This window comes from Prinia subflava, chromosome 4 (assembly GCF_021018805.1).
Source record: "Prinia subflava isolate CZ2003 ecotype Zambia chromosome 4, Cam_Psub_1.2, whole genome shotgun sequence".
NCBI classification, from domain to species: domain Eukaryota; kingdom Metazoa; phylum Chordata; class Aves; order Passeriformes; family Cisticolidae; genus Prinia; species Prinia subflava.
The window spans coordinates 44,312,804-44,335,706 of NC_086250.1; the positions used below are offsets into that span (position 1 = coordinate 44,312,804).

General features: G+C 37.7%; 1 protein-coding gene across 4 annotated transcripts in view; it reads right to left on the reverse strand.

Moving 5' to 3' along the window:
* The window catches only part of TMEM117 (transmembrane protein 117), a 188,558-nt gene that overhangs the window by 101,166 nt on the left and 64,489 nt on the right, over positions 1 to 22,903 (reverse strand). For all 4 annotated transcript variants that reach the window (XM_063396600.1, XM_063396599.1, XM_063396598.1 and 1 more), the window contains exon 4: positions 7,310 to 7,409. In XM_063396600.1, coding sequence (XP_063252670.1) covers positions 7,310 to 7,409 — 100 coding nt within the window. The remainder of the gene's footprint in view (positions 1 to 7,309; positions 7,410 to 22,903) is intronic.

A 22,903-nucleotide genomic window follows, 5' to 3' on the forward strand; every position in this document is an offset into this window, starting at 1 on the left:
GATGTTATGTTTTCTTTCAGCATAGATTTTATACTGATGTCCCTCCCTGTACTAAAATAAACATTTTTAATAGCATCATTATTTAATTTTCTGTGTATTTTCACTGCAATAATTTAGTGTGTCTGCTATTTTCAGCAATATGGTAGCATTTCTAGCATCAGTGTTGCTCACTTTGTGTGAACATGCCCTAGCAACACATACACATTTTGAGATTAAATAAAATAAAGAGGTAAATTAATCTAGTTTCTGCAGAGTGCTAATGAACCCTTCATTACTCTAAGATGTTGACATAGATAGTTACATCTCAGCAAAAGAGGACAAGAATAATATTGTCTCTTAATGGACACAAGGAAAGAACTTTGAAATCATTGAACAGCTTACTCTCCTACTCTACATATAATTGTTGTTTGTCATGATCACAAAGGCAACAGTCAAATGCAAATATCTCCAAATACTTTTAAAACTCTTTCCAAGAGATTGAAAGCCATTAAAAATGTTTTAATGGCAATAAGTAAACATCTATTCTTATCACAAAAATGGGGATACCACAAAAGTACACAAAGCGTATTCTACAGGTAGCAGTTATCTACCAGACAATAACATCAAGTGATGGGTTTATTAACATGTAATGCATGGACTTTCTTTCCTCACCCTACACTGTACAGTGTATTAGCTCATTATGGTTGTATTTTATAAAGAAACACCAAAACAGCATTTATAAGGGCAAAATGAAGTGTCAAGTGAGAATGTATTTGGGGTGGTTGAGTACTCCTAACCTAAACTACAGGAATCAGATTGTGTCCACTGTCTACAGCATGGAATGAAAAAAAGGTGTTTCTCAGCAAGACTACCAAGAGGGCCTCAGATTCAAACAATTATGTTAGCAGACATATGTCCCTGTGCTCAAAATTATGATTCGACAATTCCATCTGAATTGTCGAATATATGAAAATATCAAAATTATGAAAATATGAAAAATGAAAATGAAATTATGAAAATATCAAAAACTTCTGAAGAGCCTCCCTGTTCAGCCAAAGAAATGCATAGACTACATAAGATTTCAGGAAAGAGAGGTTATGCATCTATGGTTGATGTTCTCTGAAACATGGAATCCAGGCCCATACTCAGAATATAGGTCTCACCACAAGCAGTGACATTTCTGCCTTTGAGATAACAACAGCTGTGTTCTAGCTCTGCTGAACATACTGCTATGCAAGAACATTCAAAACAAAATACAGCTTAAATTTTTTTCACCTGCAAAATAATAAGGCCATAAGACAAAGAGGTGTTGAAGAAAAAGGACAGAGAAAAATAATGATAAAGAAAGATAAACACGAGGCAATAAGCTCACTGCCTTTCACTGATAAGGCAGATGAACTCCATACTCTTTCACACATTCACATCTCCTGAGCTGTGACTTTGTCTTTCCCACAAAAGCATTTTCAGGGCCAGCCAACATTGTTAGAATACCTCTTTAATGGCAGAGGGAATATCTGAGGCTGCAGAAGGAGTGCTAAGTGGCTTGCTCTGTAAACAACAGGAATGGAGATATTTCAGAACAGAATTACTGAATGGGGTCAGCAAAACTCATGGATAAAGGAGATTTGTTTGAAATAGGCAAAGCTGAATTTTCTAGTAGGCTTTTGAAAAATTCCTCGTCACAGGCTTCTATGGAAACTCAACACTCAGAGCTTTAGGGAAGGTCTTTATGTTGATAAATAACTGATTAAAAGACAGGGAACAGAAGGTAAGTAGGTTAGCCAGACAGCTCTAGCAATGGAGGGAGGTCATTAGCAGAGTTCCACAGGGATTTTTGCAGGGGATGCAGTTATTTGTCATATTCCTAAGCAACCTGGGAAAATGGATGAGTAGTGAGGTGAGAGAGCTTTATAATTATATTAACTTATGCACAGTGAAAAGGATGATGGCTTGCTGAATGTGAAGAATTAGGAAAGGTGCTTATGGAAGAAAGTCCCTAGGCAATAAAATGGCAGATGAAATTCTTCGTAGTTGAATGCAAAGTGGTGCAAAAAGAGGAAAATAATTCTAAGATCAAGAGTCATTATATACACAAAATTGTAAGCATTTCGAGAGAGCATTAGAGGACACTACCACATACTATTGGCTTCTTCTTACTCTCCTGGCTGGCTTCTGCTTCTAGTCTCAGTTTGAGGTAGGATACTAGTCTGGATGGATTTTTGGTCTGACCAGGTGGAGGAACTGGGCTTCTTTACAGATGTAGCCTGAGATCTAATATGGTGTATGTGACATAAAAACACTCTGGTTTAGGGCTCTACAGATTTACTGTGTCCTTACATGGTAGTAACCATTAACTTAAACCTGTCATCTATTGAAGTTAATTAGCATTAAGAATCCCAAGGAAGGTTTTAGCCCTTTAGAGTATTCTTCACAAACCAGCCACAGGCCCCTCTACTGATTGCACTGGGACTGCCCAGGTAAGACATGCTAATCATATAAAATGGGTAAATACAGAAAGTTTCTTCACCAGAGGATGAAGGCAAAGATTTTTAACTGAGGAATGTGAATGAAAAAACCCATGGACTGTAGAGGGCAGTTTCCCCAGGAAAAAAGAAAACCCTGGAAAAATGCCTTAGGAAACCCCATTCTTAGTGCCATAAGCAATAGAGCATGTCTTATTGACATGCTCTCTATGCAAATTGTTACCAGGAAGTTCTCAGTTCTCTGTGTTGTCATAGGCTGATTCTTGGTGCAAGAATTTTAATATTCTTAATCATTGTGCCCCCACTGGACCCTTCCCTCAGACCCCACTTTAACTCCCCACGCACACTGGGTTATATAAATACCCCTGTCTACCCCTAGATTTGGCCTTTGGCCTCTTGCCTTTTGCCCCTTGTTACTGCGTTGTCCAGTTCACTCCAATACAGTGGATGCCTTATTGTTTGTTAATTTTGTGTTATTAAAATTACTTTTCAGACAACGGATTGAAGCTGTCTTTCTCCATTTAAGTTGCCATCGGGCTGAGTCCTGAGAAAACTCAAAGGAGTCTGACAGTCTGGGCTCAAACTCTGAGAACTTTCAATGGACAAAATCTATTTCTTTCACAACCAGCAAAGCCAGAACAAAAAATGATGTGAGGTTTTCCCCTGGAATTATAAGGCTGATAAACTGGAGCTTTTACAGCTAATGCTGAAAATCTCAGAGAACAGAAAATCCTTCTTGCAAAAGATCAGGTAATCTTTATCTAGGGGAGGAACATTCCACGGAAAGTTATATTTCAGCATGTCACATAATGAAGTGACTCTTTTCCCTTAAGGACTTCACAAAAGCCCAGGAAACTCATGTATATGGGAGTCATTATCCAATTCCACTAATGAGGAAAGCAATGTGTAGATGCACTACTCAGTACAAACCTTTTGAAATTCCAATACTATGTCCTGACAAGAAGCCTTAGGCAGAAGGTCTCTACCTCCACATCCATCCATCCATCCAAGTGGATATGGTGTGTTTTGGTTAGTATGGATCAGCAAAGCAATAGTGATCTCACTGGCATCCAGACTGTGCTGGAAGTACTACTTCCTAACTTCCTACTAATTCATCCACTAGGATGATGGAAAAGAAATAGTCCCAGACATCTTCATCATCCCACACAAGGGAGAAGTCAAACTGAAATCAAGCAAAGGTGTCAAAAAGAACAGACAATTGCTACAATGATTCAGTTCACACTCCTTGTGTCAAGTACTGTGCTAAAGCACAGTGATGAGAAAATTCCTGGCTTCTGTTTTTAAAAAGAATATGCTGGCGCATATGTGGTAAACACTAGTTTGATGAATGATGTACTAAACCATCCCTAGTTTATCACTGTTTCTGATAACAGGAGCAGGCAGAGTCTCTGCTGCTCAGTGATCTCTCAGATGTTCCCAGTTCTCTCTAGCAACTAACATGGGAAAAGAGAATCCCAACTAAATCACCATTCAGAAAGAAGGTAAGTAGGAGTAGGATCCCTTGTCAGGAGGATCAGCCTGGTATATTCATAGTGATCAGTACCAGACACTGGCTGAAGCCAACTACTTCAGCTTCTGATAATCCTTGCAAGCAACATCTAAGAAACTTACAACTTCTAAACTTCTACTGTTTAGATTCTTGCACACTTGTGCAGGGTTTGTAAGCAGCAATATGTCTTTAATGCAAATGGCAATGGCAGCTGTTAAGCAAAACTCTCCATGTGGTATGAGTACAGTTCACAGCTCAGGGCCAATCTTTGCAGAGTCCAAAAAGCCATCACCAAAAGGGAACACCAGTTTTGACAGTCTGAAAGCCAGCACCACTCTGCTCTCTGTGTCACTCTTGAGTGCCACCCACTCCTGTACCTATCCTCTGAGCATGCCTTACCCCACATGCTGAGGACTGTGTCCCTCACAAAAACACAGCTGCAGCAGGTTGTCTTCACAGAGAGGCCACTCCAATCATCAGAGATTCTGCCCTCGAATCAGCTCCTTCCTCAGCCTGCTTGCACTCTTCCACAAGGCAGCCGAAATTGCTAGTTCATAAGCTTGTCTGGGTGGAATCCAGCCTTTCTTCCAAGGTGTCCTACTGTGCAAAAATCGGTGGTGTCTGCCTCAAAAGCATTCTCCATAGGGACAATACACTTTTTATGGGAGTGGGAGGGCATGCCAAAGCAGGTACAAGATTGCAAGGTATACTTCCATGGCTTCAAACAGGGAAAAGTGCAGAGAGACAGCCAGTGTGCTGAACCCATTCCCTTCTTCACAGACTTTAGAATATCTAACACTTACTACATATTTCAGCAAAGGTGTTTATTAGTAGCAAACACTCCTGTCCAAATGTACAAAGGAGAAGGTTCCATGCACCCACAGCGTGGCTCCATTCTCATTACACATAATGGAAATAATATTGGTGATTTTAATAGAAATTGTGTCACCAAACAAGTCAGTGAGCTATGAAGTGTGGATGAGAAAGCCTTTTCTATCCAAAACAGTGATCCAAAATATATTTTCCCATTTCAATCACTTTCCTGATTTAATAAACCACTGCTCACTGTCCTGGAATAATAGTATCGTTTATTGATTACTCATTTTTAAAATGGAATCCCATCTATTTAATTTCTGCTTATTTCCAAAGTTTCCAATTAAATAGGGAATAAGATCCTAATTTATGGTTCAAAGACAGTGAAGTGAAGGCTACATTTTTCATTTTTATCTTCTGCTTTGGAGTCTATGGATGGATGGTTTCTTTAAAAACACTTCTTAAACATAGAAAATATAAACACTGCTGTGAATGGGAAGATGTGCAAAGGTCCCTTTACAGGTTTGTTTTTTCTTTTCTGTTTCAAAACAGGATGGGAAAACTTCACAAAATATAATACCACAGAAGACTCAAATCACCTTGCATCAGTTCCATGCTGGGCTTTATAAGCAGAAGGCCAAGCAAATTCAAACATAAAACCACAGCAATTTCTGTTCATATCGAGTAAGATAGATTGCTTAAATTAGACGCCGTGGGAGATGATTTGCAACAATGTACATGCCCATGCACCAGCATACCCGTCCAATCTCCTCTTTTAGTATACAGGTAGAGACCTGAAATTGTAGTTTTGTTTGATGTTCCCAGGCTTAGCTGCCCTTGAACACTGTCGCTTCCATTGCCTGGTTGATATATTTTGCCTAGAGATTTGCACTGCAGAAGCAATATCACCATTCTCTTTCGCTCTGAAGACCTAAACATGAATCACTACCTCTCTTAGTTCTCCTCATGCAATCAAAGCATGTCCTAAAACACATTGACTCTCCAATCCCATGTTCTCTACTCTTCCTGAAAGCTAATAGAACCAGACTAATTTAAACAGTCTCCTCTAATCAAACCACCTCTGTAGTTTCTCCCAGGCTCTTTCCTGTTTCTCAGTAATAACCCCATCTGCCACTGGAATCTGCTGTGGCACAATCCAATTGTCCAATTGTGACTCCACTGCTGAAGAGACCTGAGATGACTTTGAGCACCCAGAAAATGATCAGGATTCTCATACCTTTTGAATCAATCCTTTCCATGCTTTATACAGTGTTGCATATAACAGGGTTTTTTAAGGAAACAAGAAAAGGGAGAGTGAAAAAAACCCACATTACCTAATATAGTGCAATTTGTCTTTAATCTATCACTGGAGCCCTAAATCACATATGTAAGGTGTACATGATCTCTCTCAATTCAGCTTAGCTTATGCATCACCTCTTCTTTCATAGTGGAATAAAGATGTGGAAGCCCATGTGAAAAAAGCAAGCTAAAGGTATTCAGAAGTACCCATGAATTTTATTACCAGTTCAGAAGAAGTCCACATTAATTGTCAACATTAGTCAAGGCACCAATTCTGCAATGTCCTTACAGTAAAGCATATACAAATTATTTTCTCTGTACTTGCTTTTCATGGCCACCATTTCACAGAGTACAGTTTGTCTTGGACAAATCACAGACACATACTGAACAACATCCTGAAAAAATCCTTGCTGCTTTTTTCTCCCCTGTCTGTCTGTTGCATAGTATGTTCCAAGCATGGAGGGTAGAAGACATTGTTAAAATACAATTGCTAAAAATCTTACCTATTTTACAATCTTACCTATCTTAAAAACCTAATCTTAAAAAATCATTAAATTCACATTTCATCACTTTGTGTTTAAGAAATGCTTTTTCTGAACAATTAAAATGAGCAGATGCTTTATTTTGTTCCCAAAAATAAGCTGTCATTTTCTGGTTCTCTTTCACTAAGCTGATCTTTGGCCTGCACATATTTCAGAAGAAAGCTTTTGTAACAAGTATAATCCAAGTGAAAATTTTATTTTTCTAAGTCCTAAATTAGATACAGAATTAATCAAATAGTTTCACATCAGACTACCTTCAAACCCTGGCATATAACTGGCTTGTTTTCCTTCTCTCATTCCATTGCTCTCTAGCAAGTCTTTCAGTTTAATTTTTCTTCTCTTTATACTTCTTTTCATTAGACTTATTTATCTTTAGCTGTTAGTCACTGTTTCACAGGATAGCAAGTTGTGATGCTACTTCATAGCAAAGAAGGGCCACGCTGCAGAAGTCAGTGGCAAAACTCCCCCTCGCAGAAAAAAAATAAAAATTGCTCTGATACATTTTAACTGAAACTCTTCTAGATTGTCAATTGAATACCTGCCATGATGCATTTGTTAACTTTTTACTTTTCTGGGTTGAAACACTTGACTGAGAGAAACAGTTTTCTCTCTTCTCCTCTTCTCTTTCCCTTGAAAGCAACAAACATATTCCTTTCTTTTTAAAATGTAATTATGTTTCTTACCATCCACGCTGTGACAAAATCTCCCATCCAAGTCCCAACTGCAGCTACCTTCATAAAATTTTCATTCCTGATGCCCATGAAGTCTGTTATAATGTATGCACTGTGGAAACAAGAACACAAATGTAAGATAGGCACATTTGCTCAATGTAGTTACAAAGAACTTGCATTAGTGACAAAATTTGTGATTATCTGTGAAAGATTTCCCATTGCTTTCATAATAACTTTTCTGCTAGATCTGAGCCTTGACATAGAACTGAACCCATATGGGTCAATTCCAATTAGAAATGCAATGTGAATCTGATTTTGAAGTCCATGTCTCTTTTGAAGGTGCTAAAATAACAGTTGGCAGAGACTTTAGGATTATGTAAAGCTTCTGGAAGCAGAAATATTTTATGCTTTTTATCTTTTTTCTTTATACAAATAGAATTACAACATTCTTCAAATCAGTGACTTTGCAAAATCCCAATGAAGAAAAATAAAAATCTTCAGGGAATCTTTAAAAAGATAATTGAGCTGCTTGACTTTTCACTCTATCAGTTATACAACCACATTTTTTAACACATCAGTGCAAGAAATTTTTGCAAAATTTCAGTGAGATGTCACTGTTTCTAGATTTACACCATTTATTTTCGCAGATATATTTTACTTAAATCCAAAAGAAGCATTTCCATTCTGCTTAAATAATGCAACAGATAGGATTTACAACCTCACTTGGTAATTTGATTTCAAGTTCACCAAGATGCTATAAGGACAATTAAGAAGTTAAAGTTACTTGTTCTGGATTAAAATCTTTCCAAAAAACATACATTTTAATATATTGATATACTTTTCTAAAAGACTTTTATAGTGGTCAACAAGAGGCAACTCTCCTCAAGAGCTAATAACGATGACAATGAATATGAATGGCAATTGCATTTTGACTTTACAAGTGATATTTTTGTTTTCAAGACACTTGTAAACACTTTTAATGTAATGTTATGCCTATTTAAGAGTGTGCATAAGTGACACAGTCACACGTAAAAGTGTCCTTGAGCATTGTGCTATTATTCAAATTTTACCACTATTATGTACCAAATATTGCAATGTGTAGGAGCTATACAGACCATATCTCTGCAACTGGATCAGTGCAAACTGATTCCACTCTCTGGGCCAGTTCTGTTAAAATCTAAATATCTGATCAAGATAGAAGGTCTAGCTAGCACAAATCCATGCACAGCATGGCATAATTTCTTAGAGACAATTTAGTATGTTGTAGAGCAGAAATATTATCATCAGTGAATAGTTTCATGACACATGAAAATGTCCTACTGTAACAGCCCTTTTCTTTATACACATTGTGACCTTTCAGCTGGTATGTCACTAACAAAAATGCCATCTGTTTATTTTTCCTGTTGAACTGCACATAAATGTTGACTGAATTTCTGCTGAAAAAAAAAAATCTAAACTATTTTAATAACATTCCATGTAGTTAAAAGTTCATCAGAGAGTGCCTTAAATTCACCATGTCATTAATAAGGATGCAAGAACCCAAGAACAGGGTCAGCCTAAAGTCTCCCTGTTTCAATGTTGCCTCCAAGAGACAGCAACATCAGAAACAAAGGCTGAAAAGTAGCAAGCACACCCTCCCAAATATATTCTCCTAGGTGCTTTAGAACTGGAAAATATTTGAAATTTCTTTTTTCCTGCATCTTGGACATGCCATTCTTGTAGCATCTGAAAAGGCAGAAAATACTCAAGTCTGCATTCCTTTAAGAAGGAGTCTTCCTCACAAAGAAGGCATGGCAGTAAGTGTCGTTTGTAAGGAATGGCCCTCAAATGCAAAGCGTATCTTAGTCTTCTCCATCAGTGGGAAACACACACAAAACGCCAGGGTTCTCACCTTTTCTTACAGGCACTACACATTCTCATATGCTTTATACATGACTACAGGTGTACAGTAAGCAAACACTTGCACAACACCCCCAGAGAACAGGCCACTTGGGCAATTCCCAAAGCCCTGGCATACAGAGCAGGCCTGCCACAGCCACTCTGGCAGGCTGCTGAACACAAGGAAGGTTAACCAAAAGGCTTAGAGGTCCCTGAATATGGGTATTAACTCGTAGAAGAGAAATCAACCCAGACATAAGCGATTCTTTTTAATGCTAAGTGAAATTCTCAGTGTAATCACTTGTTTTTATGAATGTCATGTATCAGAAGGCTTACAATAAGGTTGAATGAGCTGGATACAACACTTAAATACACAGAAAGGCCACGAAAGGATCACATCTTCACAACAGTTCTTTTTGTAATTTCAAACATGAAAGCATCAAAGAAGCCTATAAATTGTGCATTCCTGTCTACAAGTAACTAATGCTTGAATTAAATATGCAAATCAACAAACCTTCAGTTAGTGTTAAAATAGCATATTATTATAAAGAAACTGTTAGGAATATAATCTGTGCATGTTTTAAGTGCATTTACTGATTAAAATACAACTACAACTTTTTATGAACAAGAAGAATGTTTTTAGCATTGTTATCTTATTAGAAATAGTAACGAAATGCATTACTATTTCATTAACTGCTAGCGTTACACCCTGTGTCTTTTATGCTCTCTGCAGTATTATTTTCCTTTGAAAACACAAAGAGAAATTCACTATTTTAAAATAGGGACTTTGGGCTGCTAAAAATGAATCAAAAAAAAAAGTTTCATTTTCAGGTTTTTACATTTGACATTTTCAAAAAAGATATGCTCTTCTGATGATACTAGCAGGATATGTATTATAACAGTACCAAAAGTAAAATTAATTCTGTTGTGGAAAATCTTCACATTTTGCTAGCTTTAGTTAGTGATGAGTAGTTTTCTTCAATTTTTTAGTCTTCTTCCTGGCTAGGACCCATGTCTGCACCTTGCAGGAGGACTAATGTCCGCTGGGTCCCACTGTCATGGTCAGCCCAGATTTTCTATAGCTTGTCTAAAGATTTCTGTTTGCTTTGCCATATGTGTATTCTGCAGTGAGGCACAAGCATATCAAGGAGCAGCACAGTCTAAGGAAACACTGAGTGAGAAACACAGCTGGTAAAACCCAGAGTAAAAAAGCTCTTCTGAAATAGACAGGAGAAGTGCAAATAATCAAAGTCTGAGGAGCCAATACTTGTGAATATTATAAAGGACAAATTTGTGACTGGGATTTGGGAGCCTTTCACAGTAAGACTGGAAGCTGCAGCTCCAGGGAAACTGCCCTTAGCAGGCCAAAGTCTAAGGAAGTTAGAGTAACATTTTAACAGAACAGGAAAAAAGAGGAATCAAAACTCAAAGGAGACTTCACAAACACAGTTCTAAAACAGATTAAAAAAATAAAAATCATAAGTAACTGTCTACATCCACACTGACGCAAAAGGTATGTTAATAACCATGAGTCAGTAAAAAGACACATCAGCCCAGCGTATTTGAACAGTTTCTGGAGTCAGCAGCAGTGTGCACAGAATGGATAAAGAGGGAGACAACCACTCTAGCCCAGAGATTTTGTTCAAAGGAAGGTATCTGCATTTTTTCAAAGGGTGAGACTGCTAAAATGATGAACAGAAAGCAAATGGAGGGTTTTAAATTTTACATTGGATAAAGATGCACAAATCACTGTGGTGCTATCGACACTGGTCCAAGCACTGGAAAAAACATCATGACTGAAACTCATGTCTCAGTGCTGAAATTGTGTTTTCTTGACCATCACAGGATCTAAGAATGAGCTCCAGCTTGAACAGAGACACTGAAATGTAAGTGCAAACCAGGAAGTCAAACTCTCCCTGGAGCTTGGTCAGACTGGGTCAAGGATTTACTTGCCTTACATTACTTCTTGATGGCTAGCATGTCAAAAAAAAAACATGTTCACATATTAAAAGGCATTGTTAAACCAATGTGACTAAGTGATTCCCAGTGATGTGACATAACTTGATCTCCAGATGATAATCCAAAGAGCTCTCTATCTCTTGTGAGGCCTGTGACACAGCTGACAACACAGACACATCTGACCTGAACCTTGGGTGTCCAGGGACAGTAATGAGATCATGGACACTTTGGGGAAATTTTAGATGCCTTTTAAAGCAATTTTAGCAACCCTGATGCATCTTAACTAAGCTTCAGCTGGTTCTTTATACACTTCAGAGTACTGAAGGCACTGGGCTGGCACACAGCACAGAGTGTATGTTCTGTACAGAGCCAACAAGAACTGCACCCACAGAGAGTGATAACTTAAGGCTCTTTAAAAAGGAGGGGAGGCCTAGATATCTTTTATGTTGAGTAACAAAAAGTCTGTACATGTTCTACAGTCCAATATGTACTTTTCTGAGGTGGTTTTATTATTTGGCCTTCCCCCTAAATAGATTATTATCTATATGGAACCCATCTTCCTTGGTGCATCTGACAAAGTGAAATGCTTTGACACTGGCAGACAAGTGAAAGCATGGGAGTTCATACAGGCTGCAAAGAAGTACGTGTTTAGGTGTGGCACCACAAGCTTCCATTACTCTCAATTTAGAAAAGGCAGAGAGTGTCAGAATAACTGAAATCATACATAAAAGACTGCAGATACAGTTCCTGATCTGTATTTGTCACTCTAAAATGACAGAATAGCAAATGAGACACTTGGTAGCACTTCACTCAGCTGAAAAGCTACTCTTGTAATGTTAGGAATTGAAGTCAGAGCCATGGGGAACTGGAAAGTGCCCAGAGACAGCAGGACCTGCTGTCTTGTAAACTGGCACATCATAATGAGGATGGCATAATGCATAGCTACCAGCAAACAGCACAGAGAGCACAACAGCTATTCATCCAGTCCTGAACCATCCCCAGTGCATGCATTAGACATACAGATGAAACTTCTGTGACACCAGAACAGAGAGAATTAAGAGGCACTGAACCAGGAATTTTGCTTGACAAGACATCAAAGAGGTAACAGCCACAAGAGGATCAGCAGGCTAATCTCCAAGACACAAAAATCTCAGAAGCAAAAACAGCTTGGCTACAGCGAGGAGGATCCATGGCACAGTGCAGAACACCTGAGATTCACAGACTGATTCTGTAACTGAGCATCACTGGTTGGTAACTTATTTATTCACGGTTTTTTGAAATCAGGCAGTGGAATTGTAATTCTGAAAACCTCTGCTCATCAGTCCACAGGCCTGAGGGCTGCGTAACTTACTCTGGGGACTTTGCTTGTAGCATTCCCAAGCCCTTAGCAGTTCTGCTGCTAGGATACAGAGGAGCTCCTCACTGTCCACAGGAATAGGCCATTTAGTTTCTAGCTTTGCAAGCCTACCTTTAAGGCAAGGCCCATTGAAAAACGTAGCAATTTCAATTCTGTCTGTTAATGGAGAAGAGGTATGTAACTTAAATGATAGGGTTCACAAAGGGTCCAGTCTCTATTCCAAGGGACACTGGTTTAATGCCCTTCAAAGTCAGAGATTTTCACCTCACTGTCATTCTCAATATGAAAAGATGATGACACAAGAGGATGAGAAATATGTGTTTCAGGACTCTGTTAGGTGAGGTAAAACTGAAGCTGTATATTCTATATTTTGTATAAATATCATCTTTCACATATAAGAAAAATATTCCCTTTCCTTCACTTTTGGAATGGATGCCACTGGTCAGTATAGTCTTTGGATTAGATCACAACTAAAATACAAATTAAGGTGCCTAAGCAAATTTGGATAGAATTTTTAACATATTTTTGTTCTTAATATAGTTTTTTCTGCTGCTAGTTGGAGTTTTCTGTGCAGGTTTTTGTAGATCTTATTCCAATAAACCCAAGCATTAAGCACTTGATGTCCAATAGAGTCTGGACTTCTCTTTAGAGATCAGGTGGTATTCATACAGGTTAACTTTTGCCTAATTATGCTAATCTTCCTAGGCTGTCTCCACAATCAACAGATTTAACAGCAATTCAAAGCAGGATGTTAATTTAGATTATTTTCTTCTATGGCATAGTGATGTCATATATATGAAAATGGCCAACAGCTTAAGTCTAAAGGAGTGGCAAAATGTAAATCAGGATGACAGACCTACTGCCAGAGGCTGTGAGAGTTTGCATCTCTACTGGGAAAATCTCAGGGATCTGCAAATTCAAAAGCATTAAGGACCTCCTCTCTGGGAGGAACGCAGCCCCCTTGGGTAAAGGTAAACTTTGGTGATTGCTGGCACATATTTCCAGAGAGTTTAAATGACAGGATTTGCGACACCTACATTTTTGTGTGTGTCTGTCAAACCTTAAATGACAAATAAAATTGGAGACAATGAATGGGCAAGTAGGGAATTGAACCCAGATTTCCTCCCTCGGATGAGCACCTTTCTCCATCATTACCTAAGTGCCCTGATGAAAATTATGTACTAACCCTACAAAGCACTTATGATGGACAGGATAGCTAGAGGAAAAATAGAAGATGCCTGAAAAAGGAATTAAACACACTGATTTTTCCAATTCATTATGTCCATGAGATAACTTTTACAAATTTTCCAGGATTTTTGCTATTCGTGTCCAAAGTGTATCATAAAAACATATATTCTGTTTAGTCAGAAAGAAGAAAAGCAAAGGCTGAAGAGTGCATATAGCATTTTTCTGCTGCAAATATAGGATACAATACTCATCCAAGGGTAGGTTGCAGAAACATTTCTAATTCTGTGCTAACAGGTGAATGCTCACCCATTCACGCACAGCACAGCCTTACCTGTTCTCACCACACACTCACACAAGCACTTATATGCATCTGCTTATGCTTCCATTTCAGCTCTGACGGCTGCATAAGTTGTTTTTACTGGAGCAGTGACACACAGAGTTGCCTCTTACATGCCAGTTTGGTGCTGCAGGAGAGGATTAAGATATTTTCTTACTGCTAAGTGAATTGCTAATTGAAAATTATTTTAGTGAATAATGAAACAAGTTAGGAGAACTTGTGACAAGTTAAAAGAACCGTGCTGCTTTTTATCATTTCTTTTAATAGGGTAGTAACATTCTGCAACTAATCTGCAACACTGTACTATGTCCTGGCACATTAAATTACCTATTATATTCATTCCATTAGCCTATATAGTATATCAGAATAGTTTTACAGTAAAAAGTGCCAAAATGTGAGTTAAAACAGGTGCCTAAGGACACAAATAAGAGAAGTGGCCTTGGGCACTTGTTAAGCATTGTAGATAGGCTTATCTTAAAATACAGATGATTTGTTTGGTGTGTGGTATTTCAGAATATTTCAGAATATTTCAGATATTTCAGCTAGTAAAATTTAAAAATAACAGATTTGGGAATATTATTAACAGTTTTAAAAAAGCAACAGAAACTAAAGAATATATCAGGCACTACATTTATAAAAGTGAAGCTAGATAAGTAATTCAGAAAAAAGAGATGCAGTGAAACATTTTCTTTTAAATAAATAATGCTTTGTTTTTAAACTTGGTGAGATACTGGTAAGAATGGATTTGAGTAATGCTGCTCTGGTTGTACTCTTCAGAAAGGGCCATGGCTTACACACATCCATGCCCATTTTTGACATTTTAATATGGCTAAGAAGGGAAAGGGACAGATGTGTAGCAATATTCTCAGAAATGGAAGTTCAAAGACAAAAAATTATTCACTTAAAAAAAAAGAGAACTGTTCATGCCATCAACAGAATATAAACAAAATTGAATAAAATAATATAGCTGGAACTCTATCATTCTAACCAAGTGCTTTGACAATTTTAAAACTTTAGTGAATTTCAGCAAAAGTTTGTACTTTCTATCTGTTTCCGCTGTAGGGATGACAGAGAAGTTTAAAAGCATTATTACAAGTATATAAAGTATATAAACAAGTAACTGCAGTATTATTGCTATTCAGAAAGGGGAAAGTAGGACAATTTGCAGCTAGATAGACACCAGATAGACTCTGCTTGTAAACAGCAGTCCAGCTGGCAAAGCAAAAAAATATTTAAATAAACTTTAGTAAAAACTTGTAAGTATTAGAAGATGATGCAACTTTGCATATTAATCATTAACTTACTAAATTTCCCTGAAAATTTGATTTAAAAATTTGGGGGTTTTTATTTTAAAACAACAAAATGCCAGAAAACTACAAAAAACATGCCATAAGTTAATGAATTGGAACAGAAAGAACAAATAAATGTTGACATAGAATCTCTGCTGACAGATACTCAGTGATCATGACTGAAGAGAATTTGAGCTAGATTTGAAAAGAACTGTAAACCACAGCTTTAAAAGGGATACTACAATCTAACTACAAATGAGCCCTAAATGAGGATCCCTGAAGCACTTTCTCTGCAAAAGGTTTGTTGTAAAACATTATCCAAGTTCCATAGCCTGCACACACATAGCCAATATTGTATGGATAAATCAAAATCAATTGGGAAACTGTCATAGGAGTAAAAGTTATTATTTAAAACTACTTACAGGTGTGAACAGAAAATATCTTTCAGGTTTGATGGGGCTTTGAGCAAGCTGGTCTAGTGCATGGCAGCCCTGCCCATGACAGGGGGCTTGGAACTAGATGATCTATAAGGTTCCTTCCAACCCAAAACTTTCTATGATCCTATGATTCAGCTATGTATATTTGGCTTTGAATCTGTTTAAGATGACTAGTGTATATCAGTCTTGCTGTAGTCTATAAAATCAGACAGAGATATAGAAACTGGATTTGTTAAACAAAAATTATTTATCATGTTCACAGGTACCTTTGAGAAGAAATTGAAAGAAAATGAGGCTTGACAACTCAGGGGCTGGTCTGAGGATTTGGTTGGCTTCCTTCATAATGTACTATCAGCAGCAGATTGCAGAGCAGATGGAAAAGAAGTAAACTTCAAGCATCGTACAAATTATGAAACTGAGGAGATTGTTTCTTTATCGTGTTACTTGACAACTGTATATAAAGCACAACTGTGTCCAGGGCCAGTCATTTGACAGGAGCTGGCATGTAATCACAGCAGAGTTTTGCATGGAAAACACAGCAAAGAGACAGCCTGTTCTTCCACTCCTTGGCTGACAAACACCTTTGCTGTGACTTCTTAACCATCCAATGGTTGATACCAGTCCAACATGGTTGATATAACTTTGCTCTCTGTTGTACTGGCTGCTTTATTTTCTGGTACCTTCAATACTCAGCATTTTAAATAAAATTATTATTGAAATATAGAAGGAAAAGTGATGGAAGATTTTTATTGATTTTACCCTCAAATCAATAGCTCTCTATTGTAGACTTTCCATTTTACAATACAGTCTTCTTTTAATGTCTTGAAAATGAGTTATCAGAAGACAGATAACTCAGAACCACAGACACATCAGAACCACAAATTGCTCAGGTTTTTGCTCCACCACTATCACTTGTAATACAATTATAAGACACACAAATGAAGAAAATTTGTGGTCTGATCACAATTTGTGGTCTGAACTTCATTGAAAATAATTTTCTCCTAATTTTCCCTAAGGAGTAGCACATCTTCAAACAATGCAGAGAGAGAGATGTATGCACATGCCTTTTGACACTAAGCTTTGATGCTTTTGGCTAATGTCCTTTTTGATGCTTGTATCCCCAGTTGTCTCTTCTGTTTATGTTGTTCTGTACCTTTCAGACAAAGTAACCCCTGATAAGTAACAGTTGTGTTAATTAACCAAAACAGCCTTGCCCTGATGAGGAACAGCCATATCCAATAAGGATGAGAGATAGAAGAAGGGGTTAGCTGGCAAGGGGAGGGTTATCATGGAGGGGCAGCCTTGAGGAGTATGAAGCAGAGACTCATGAAGCAGGATCTTGGAGAGAGAGAATCACTGCTGAGACTGGTTCTGAGAGTGAAGGGGCAGAAAGAAGATGTGGAGTTTGTTTTGAAAACAGCATTTGCTCATCTGCATTCCTGCTCCTGGACTGTGCTCCTCTGAGGCACAGACAAGCAATGGCACAGAGACCTGCTTTGCTCTTACTTTTAGCTAGCTGAGGCACAGAAGCTCTCTGCACTGTTTTTTCCCTTTTTTCCCTTTTCTTGGGACTATTTAAACCTGCTCTGGACTGAAAACTCAGAGGAGCACCGGGAGCTGGCACCTGCGGCCCACCCAGCCTGGGCCTCAGAGGGACTGATAGCAGACTGGGAGAGCTGAGCTACCCACAGCAGGGACTTCCTGAATTTACTACCTCACTTCAGAGCAAAAAAGGTTTTATTGTTTCATATCATTCATTCTTTATGCTTGTGGGCACTTTGTTTGTTAAAAAAATAATCTTTTCCACTTTTCTCTGAGGAAGTTCTTTTCCTGGATCAGTTGTGGGGAGGGGCCCTTTGGGTTTGCTTCCCAGAGGGACCCCATTCAGGGGTTCTCTCACAAATTTGCCCTAAATCAGGACAAATACATTTTTAAGATCAATTAGTTACAAGTACTATGGAGTTTCATCTCAGCTACAGACTTTTAAAAAGTCTCAATTTCAGCTAGTAATTCTAGGATTCCCTGGAAGAGTCCACTTCTCTCCAGAGTAAATGGAGAAGACTAAGAACATTACAGACATGACTCATCTGATTTATCTTAAACATCTGCACAGGTTCTGGCTGAGAAGGAGTCGATTTTCTTTAGAGCATCTTGTATGGTGCTGTCATTTAAATTTGTGATGTAAAGAGTGCTGATAACACACACGGATGCTGCCTACTTGTTAGCCTACCTTGTTAACATGCAAGAACACCTCTGAATCAGATGAATCATCTTCTGGGGATTTCAGTTCCATTAAATGTAAAAGTAGTTAGTTAAATGCAAACTCATCTTTATTGGATTTTTAAACTATGAGATATGACCAAATATGGATTATTTTATGTTTTAACACTGGCACAGTTCTGATTTCTAGAGTGAAGGTCTAGCATTCATTGTAGGCCTACACATATCCCAAACTGCAGCTAAAACTGGTGACTTCAGTTAAAATATGGAGTGTGGAAAATACCATTCTAACTGAAAAAATTATCTTTAAACTTATACATGAGATGGAAAAATACATTTCCAAATCACGTAAAAGATTACATAATAAAACACTGTCAATAAGAAACCTTTAAAAGAATGAGCAAACTTCAATTAAGATTTTATTAAAATATTGTGTTAAATCTGAATTTGAAAAGAAGACATCAAGACAAATAATTAAATAAACTGTGGAGTAAATATATTTGTCTGATGCTCAATGTGGAAAATGTTTCAAAATGCTACTCTTCAATGATAATTTGTTCCAGAAATAGTTTTATACTGACTGAAAGCTATCTTCCACATTAGCAGCTAAAGCAAATGGGGTTCTTAAAAGGACACCTTGAGATCGTTACCTCAGATTTGCCCACCAATGTATTTTACAGTAATTCCTGAGTTTACCTCTTGCTTATGTGGGGGATTTTGTAACTAAACTGATATTCTACACTGTTAAATTAAAGAAATAGAAGGTTGCTGAATGGCTTGGCAGAGCACTTCTAAACCCTCCTCTCTGCTCAGGAACAACAGTGCAAAAATTCTCCCTGCATTCTGAAACCAGTTGAAGCCATGAGAACGCTTAGAAGCAGATAAGATCAAATGTAATTCTTCAGGTAAACCCTAGTATTTTAAGCCTCATACAGTAATATTTGCTCTCTTAAAGGAGAAGATAGAAATAGTAAGAAGCAATGGTCATACCACTATGAAGGTATAAGGCACTAAAGTCATGTGAGACCTAATCAACAGAAACTAGTCACTATAAGGAGAGTATGATTAAATTATCATATTTCAGGACTTTAAAAATCTCATTTTTAATTAACATTTATCGATACTTTAACTTATATTATTTTTCAAAATAAATATTTTTCTAGCTATGTGTCAGATATACTGCCCACTTTTTTTTTTTTAAATGTCTTTTTCACATGCTCTCGGGAACAAAAAAGTATATGCATGCATTAAATACAGTTTTAAGCCAGCCATAATACTGCACATCTCCTTTCTTACACACACTGGGTCTGACTGAGGGAGTCCCACATTGGGACTTTCATTTTAGCAGCCCGTGCAGTGCTGTGCTTTGCATTTATATCTACAGGGGTGTTGGCAACACGCTGGTGTTTTGGCCATTGCTGAGCAGTGCTCACACAGCATCAGGGCTGTCTCTCCAAGCCACCACTCAGAAGGCCAACAGGCTGCAGACAGGTAAGAGATTAGGAGGGGAGACAGCTGGGGCACCTGATCTGAACTGAACCAAAAGATATTCCATTATGCATCATACTCAGTCATAAAAGGGAGGGTAGGAAGGGAAAGAAGGGATAATTAGGGTTATAGTGTTTGCCTTCTGAAGGAATTGCCAGGTGTCCAGAAATTCACTGGACATCTATCAGTCTGCTGGAGTGAAATGGTGAATAAGTTTCTTCTTTTTTCCTTCCCTTACACATGTGGCTCTTGTGGGGGTTTTTTTGTTGGTTGTTTTTTTTGTTTGTTTGTTTGTTTTTTGTTTTTTGTGTTTTTTTTAATTAAACTGTCTTTACCTCAACCCATGATCTTGTCCATCTTATTTTCTTTCTGTCCTCCTGAGGATGGGTGCTGGCAGCCAGCCAAAATCAGCCCTTCACAATATATTCTGTTCATACTGACTTTCTAGTAACAAAAGAGTCCACAATTGATAAAATAGTTAGTACTCTGATTTAATATTAGTTTAAAAATTTCTTAAGCAGCATTCAAATACAAATCGTAATGTTGTAATGCCAAACTTCTCATTTCAGAGATCCCTGGCATCTACTTCAATATCTCAAATTTATTTATCTCTCAAATACATACTGTCAAAATAAATAAGATTAGATTTCTAAAAAATTAATTATCTTCATTTGCTAATATCAATTATTTACCAAACCAGACTGCTCCATAAAATTTCATTTTCATATTTTTTCCAGTTCTCCTAATCTAGACAGAAGTACTGCATTCTCTTACACATAGATTAAGTTTGTATTATCCCCTTCTGGCCACTGTCTGGGATGTTTATACCATTTACATGCTCAGTTCAGAATTTATGAACCAGAAAACTTCCCAATTATATTTATGATAAATGTGTCAGCCTAGTGAGAAATTTTAAACATTAACACGACAATGCAGATGATCTACAAAATCTCTAAAAATAAGTATCGCCATGTCTGTGAGTTATCTCCTGCAATGTTTAAAGAACATTTTCTTGTCTTTTTTTGAAGCCTGTTCAGTCAGTAATCTGTCACATCTGTGAACTTAAATCCATTTCTTGTTCTGTACTGCAAATGAAAGCAAAATCCTCTGCTACATAAGAGAAAAAAGAATGGATTGTGACACTGTCTCTTTTGATTTACTGGTTGTACAGGCACACTGTGCATTACAGTGAGTCATCTCTTTAATTTCCCCAAAGATTCTATCTCAGAACTGGCAGGAGATCTCCCCCTTGCAGGAATCCAGTTCCACTTTTTCATATCCAGTTTTCACATTTCCTATTATACTGGAGGGGGGTCATTTGCCAGCACTTAAAGCTGATGGGTTTTTACTCTTTTCTGTAGTGACCAGAATTCAACTGTTCTACAGGTGATCAAACTGTTCTACAGGTAACCCTTTATTCCAAATAAAAACCCAGACAAGTAACACTGCAGATTAATGACTTTTACATATTCTCCTATTTTTATACTTTTCATGAACACATGGAATAATTTAGGTTGGAAGAAAACTCTGGAGATGACCTAATGCAAACTCCTGCTCAACTCAGGGTTGATTTCAACCTGAGCAGGCTGAGGGATGTTGAGCTCTTCCCTCAGCAGCGAAGCACAGCCGAGACTCCTGCTGAGGTTGGAGACCTCCACAGCTGCTGTGGTCAGAGGGGAGGAGTAGCACAAAGCAGAGCCACTGCTGTGCTGAAGGTGCCACTTGGGAAGTCGTTTAGGGTTTTATTAGGATAATAGTACAAATATTCCTGCCCTCTTTTGCAGCTTGGATGACCAATTTCAGGAAAACTGACAGCAGCAGGGACTCCGAAAGAAAAGTTTACTGCATGTTCTGCACACTGTAAATACATCTCAACTGATCAGATTTTGAATGACAAAGACAAATACTATGCATTTAAATTTGAAGTAAGAGTTATATCTCCTTTTTTTTTCTTTTCTATTTTTGTCAGAAGTGTATCAGTCTGCTACTTTTTGTGGGAGGTTCTTGGAAAAAGCATTTTGAATTGATGTAAAAAAACACTCAATTTCTGAAAATTTCAGATGAACCACATTCATCTTTGAAGTAATCATGTTAGAAAAACACAGTTGAAAGTACAACCAAATGTGTTGACTGGTTTTGGACAGAGAAGCCCACAAATAATTCTTGTTAAAGAAGGATTTACAAACAGAACAATAAATAAATCAGTTTTAGATAGTTAACAAGAAATCTTCACTGATCAGGCTTTGGTCTTTAACTGAACTGCTGAAATAGAGAGCAATTATAATTTTTTTAAGTAAGTATTTTTCTATCCCCCTTAAAGGAAAACAAGACTTTGGCATTAGTTTATCACATTGTCAGGAAGCTTTCCTAGGGCTGAGAGAACTCCTTCTTATTGACAGGACCACTCAGGAGTGAAAGAAACCCTGCCACCAGGAGCATACAGGTGTCGTCCACAGGACAGCTGGATAATTCTTAATGTGGTGAGGGTATGATACATATTCATTTACTTTTCCAATATACTTTTTCACCTTGTGTTCTCTCTAATCTGTTGCAGGCTTGACAATATCTGGCACAGCCCCATACCCATCCTGTAAGTAGCCTGGCTGGCTGTGGCAGTATGCACAGTGCTGCCTTCCCATGCGAAGGTACCTGTGGGAAGACAGCTCAAGCCACATGGCTTTTTCCAGACAGCAGAATAAGTTAGAGTTTGGGAAAGAAGTATGTGAACTCTGCTGGTGTCATGCCTTCAGTCTGCAAGAGGAACAGCCAACAGAAGTTTTCTGAGGGTTTTACACTACTTTTCTTGTTGGCCTTTGTTTTACAGTCCTATCATTACATGTATCTCTTTTTATGTCTCTCAAAAAAGTTTTAGTTATTGTTTTTCTCACAAATATTATATGACTACTGTGAGATAAGACTGAAACCTCAAATGAAAATTTATTCATCGAAAATACAGAAATAGACCCTTTTTGTCTACAAAATAGATGATCATTAAACCAAATAAATTATTGTTCTTTTAGTCAATGTGGAGGTAAAGAAACCCCATATGATTTGGCCAGACCAGCAAGGTACAAAATAGCTGTGTTTCAGATGCACTTCCTTATCAGGGATTTGTTTTCATTAAAAAAATTATATTTTCCCTTATGGAAACTTGGTGACAGAAGTGTCTCCTCGTTAAACAAATGCAAGCAGTTCACTTCAAAACAATGAAGATAGAAAAGATTAGTTTTGGACTAAAACCAGTAAGTCAACCATATTTCTTTAAAAGCTGAATAGACTGCAGAGACAGTCAGTGTTATAAGTCCTTCAAGAGAGAAAGTAATCAAGAGAGTAGAGTTTTCTTGATGCCACCAGCAGTGCCAGTTTGGAACAAATATTAGCTTTCAATAATATCAGATGATCTCCAGGGCATAGAGAGCTGAAAGTGGAATGGATCCTGTGTTAGTGGGAGAA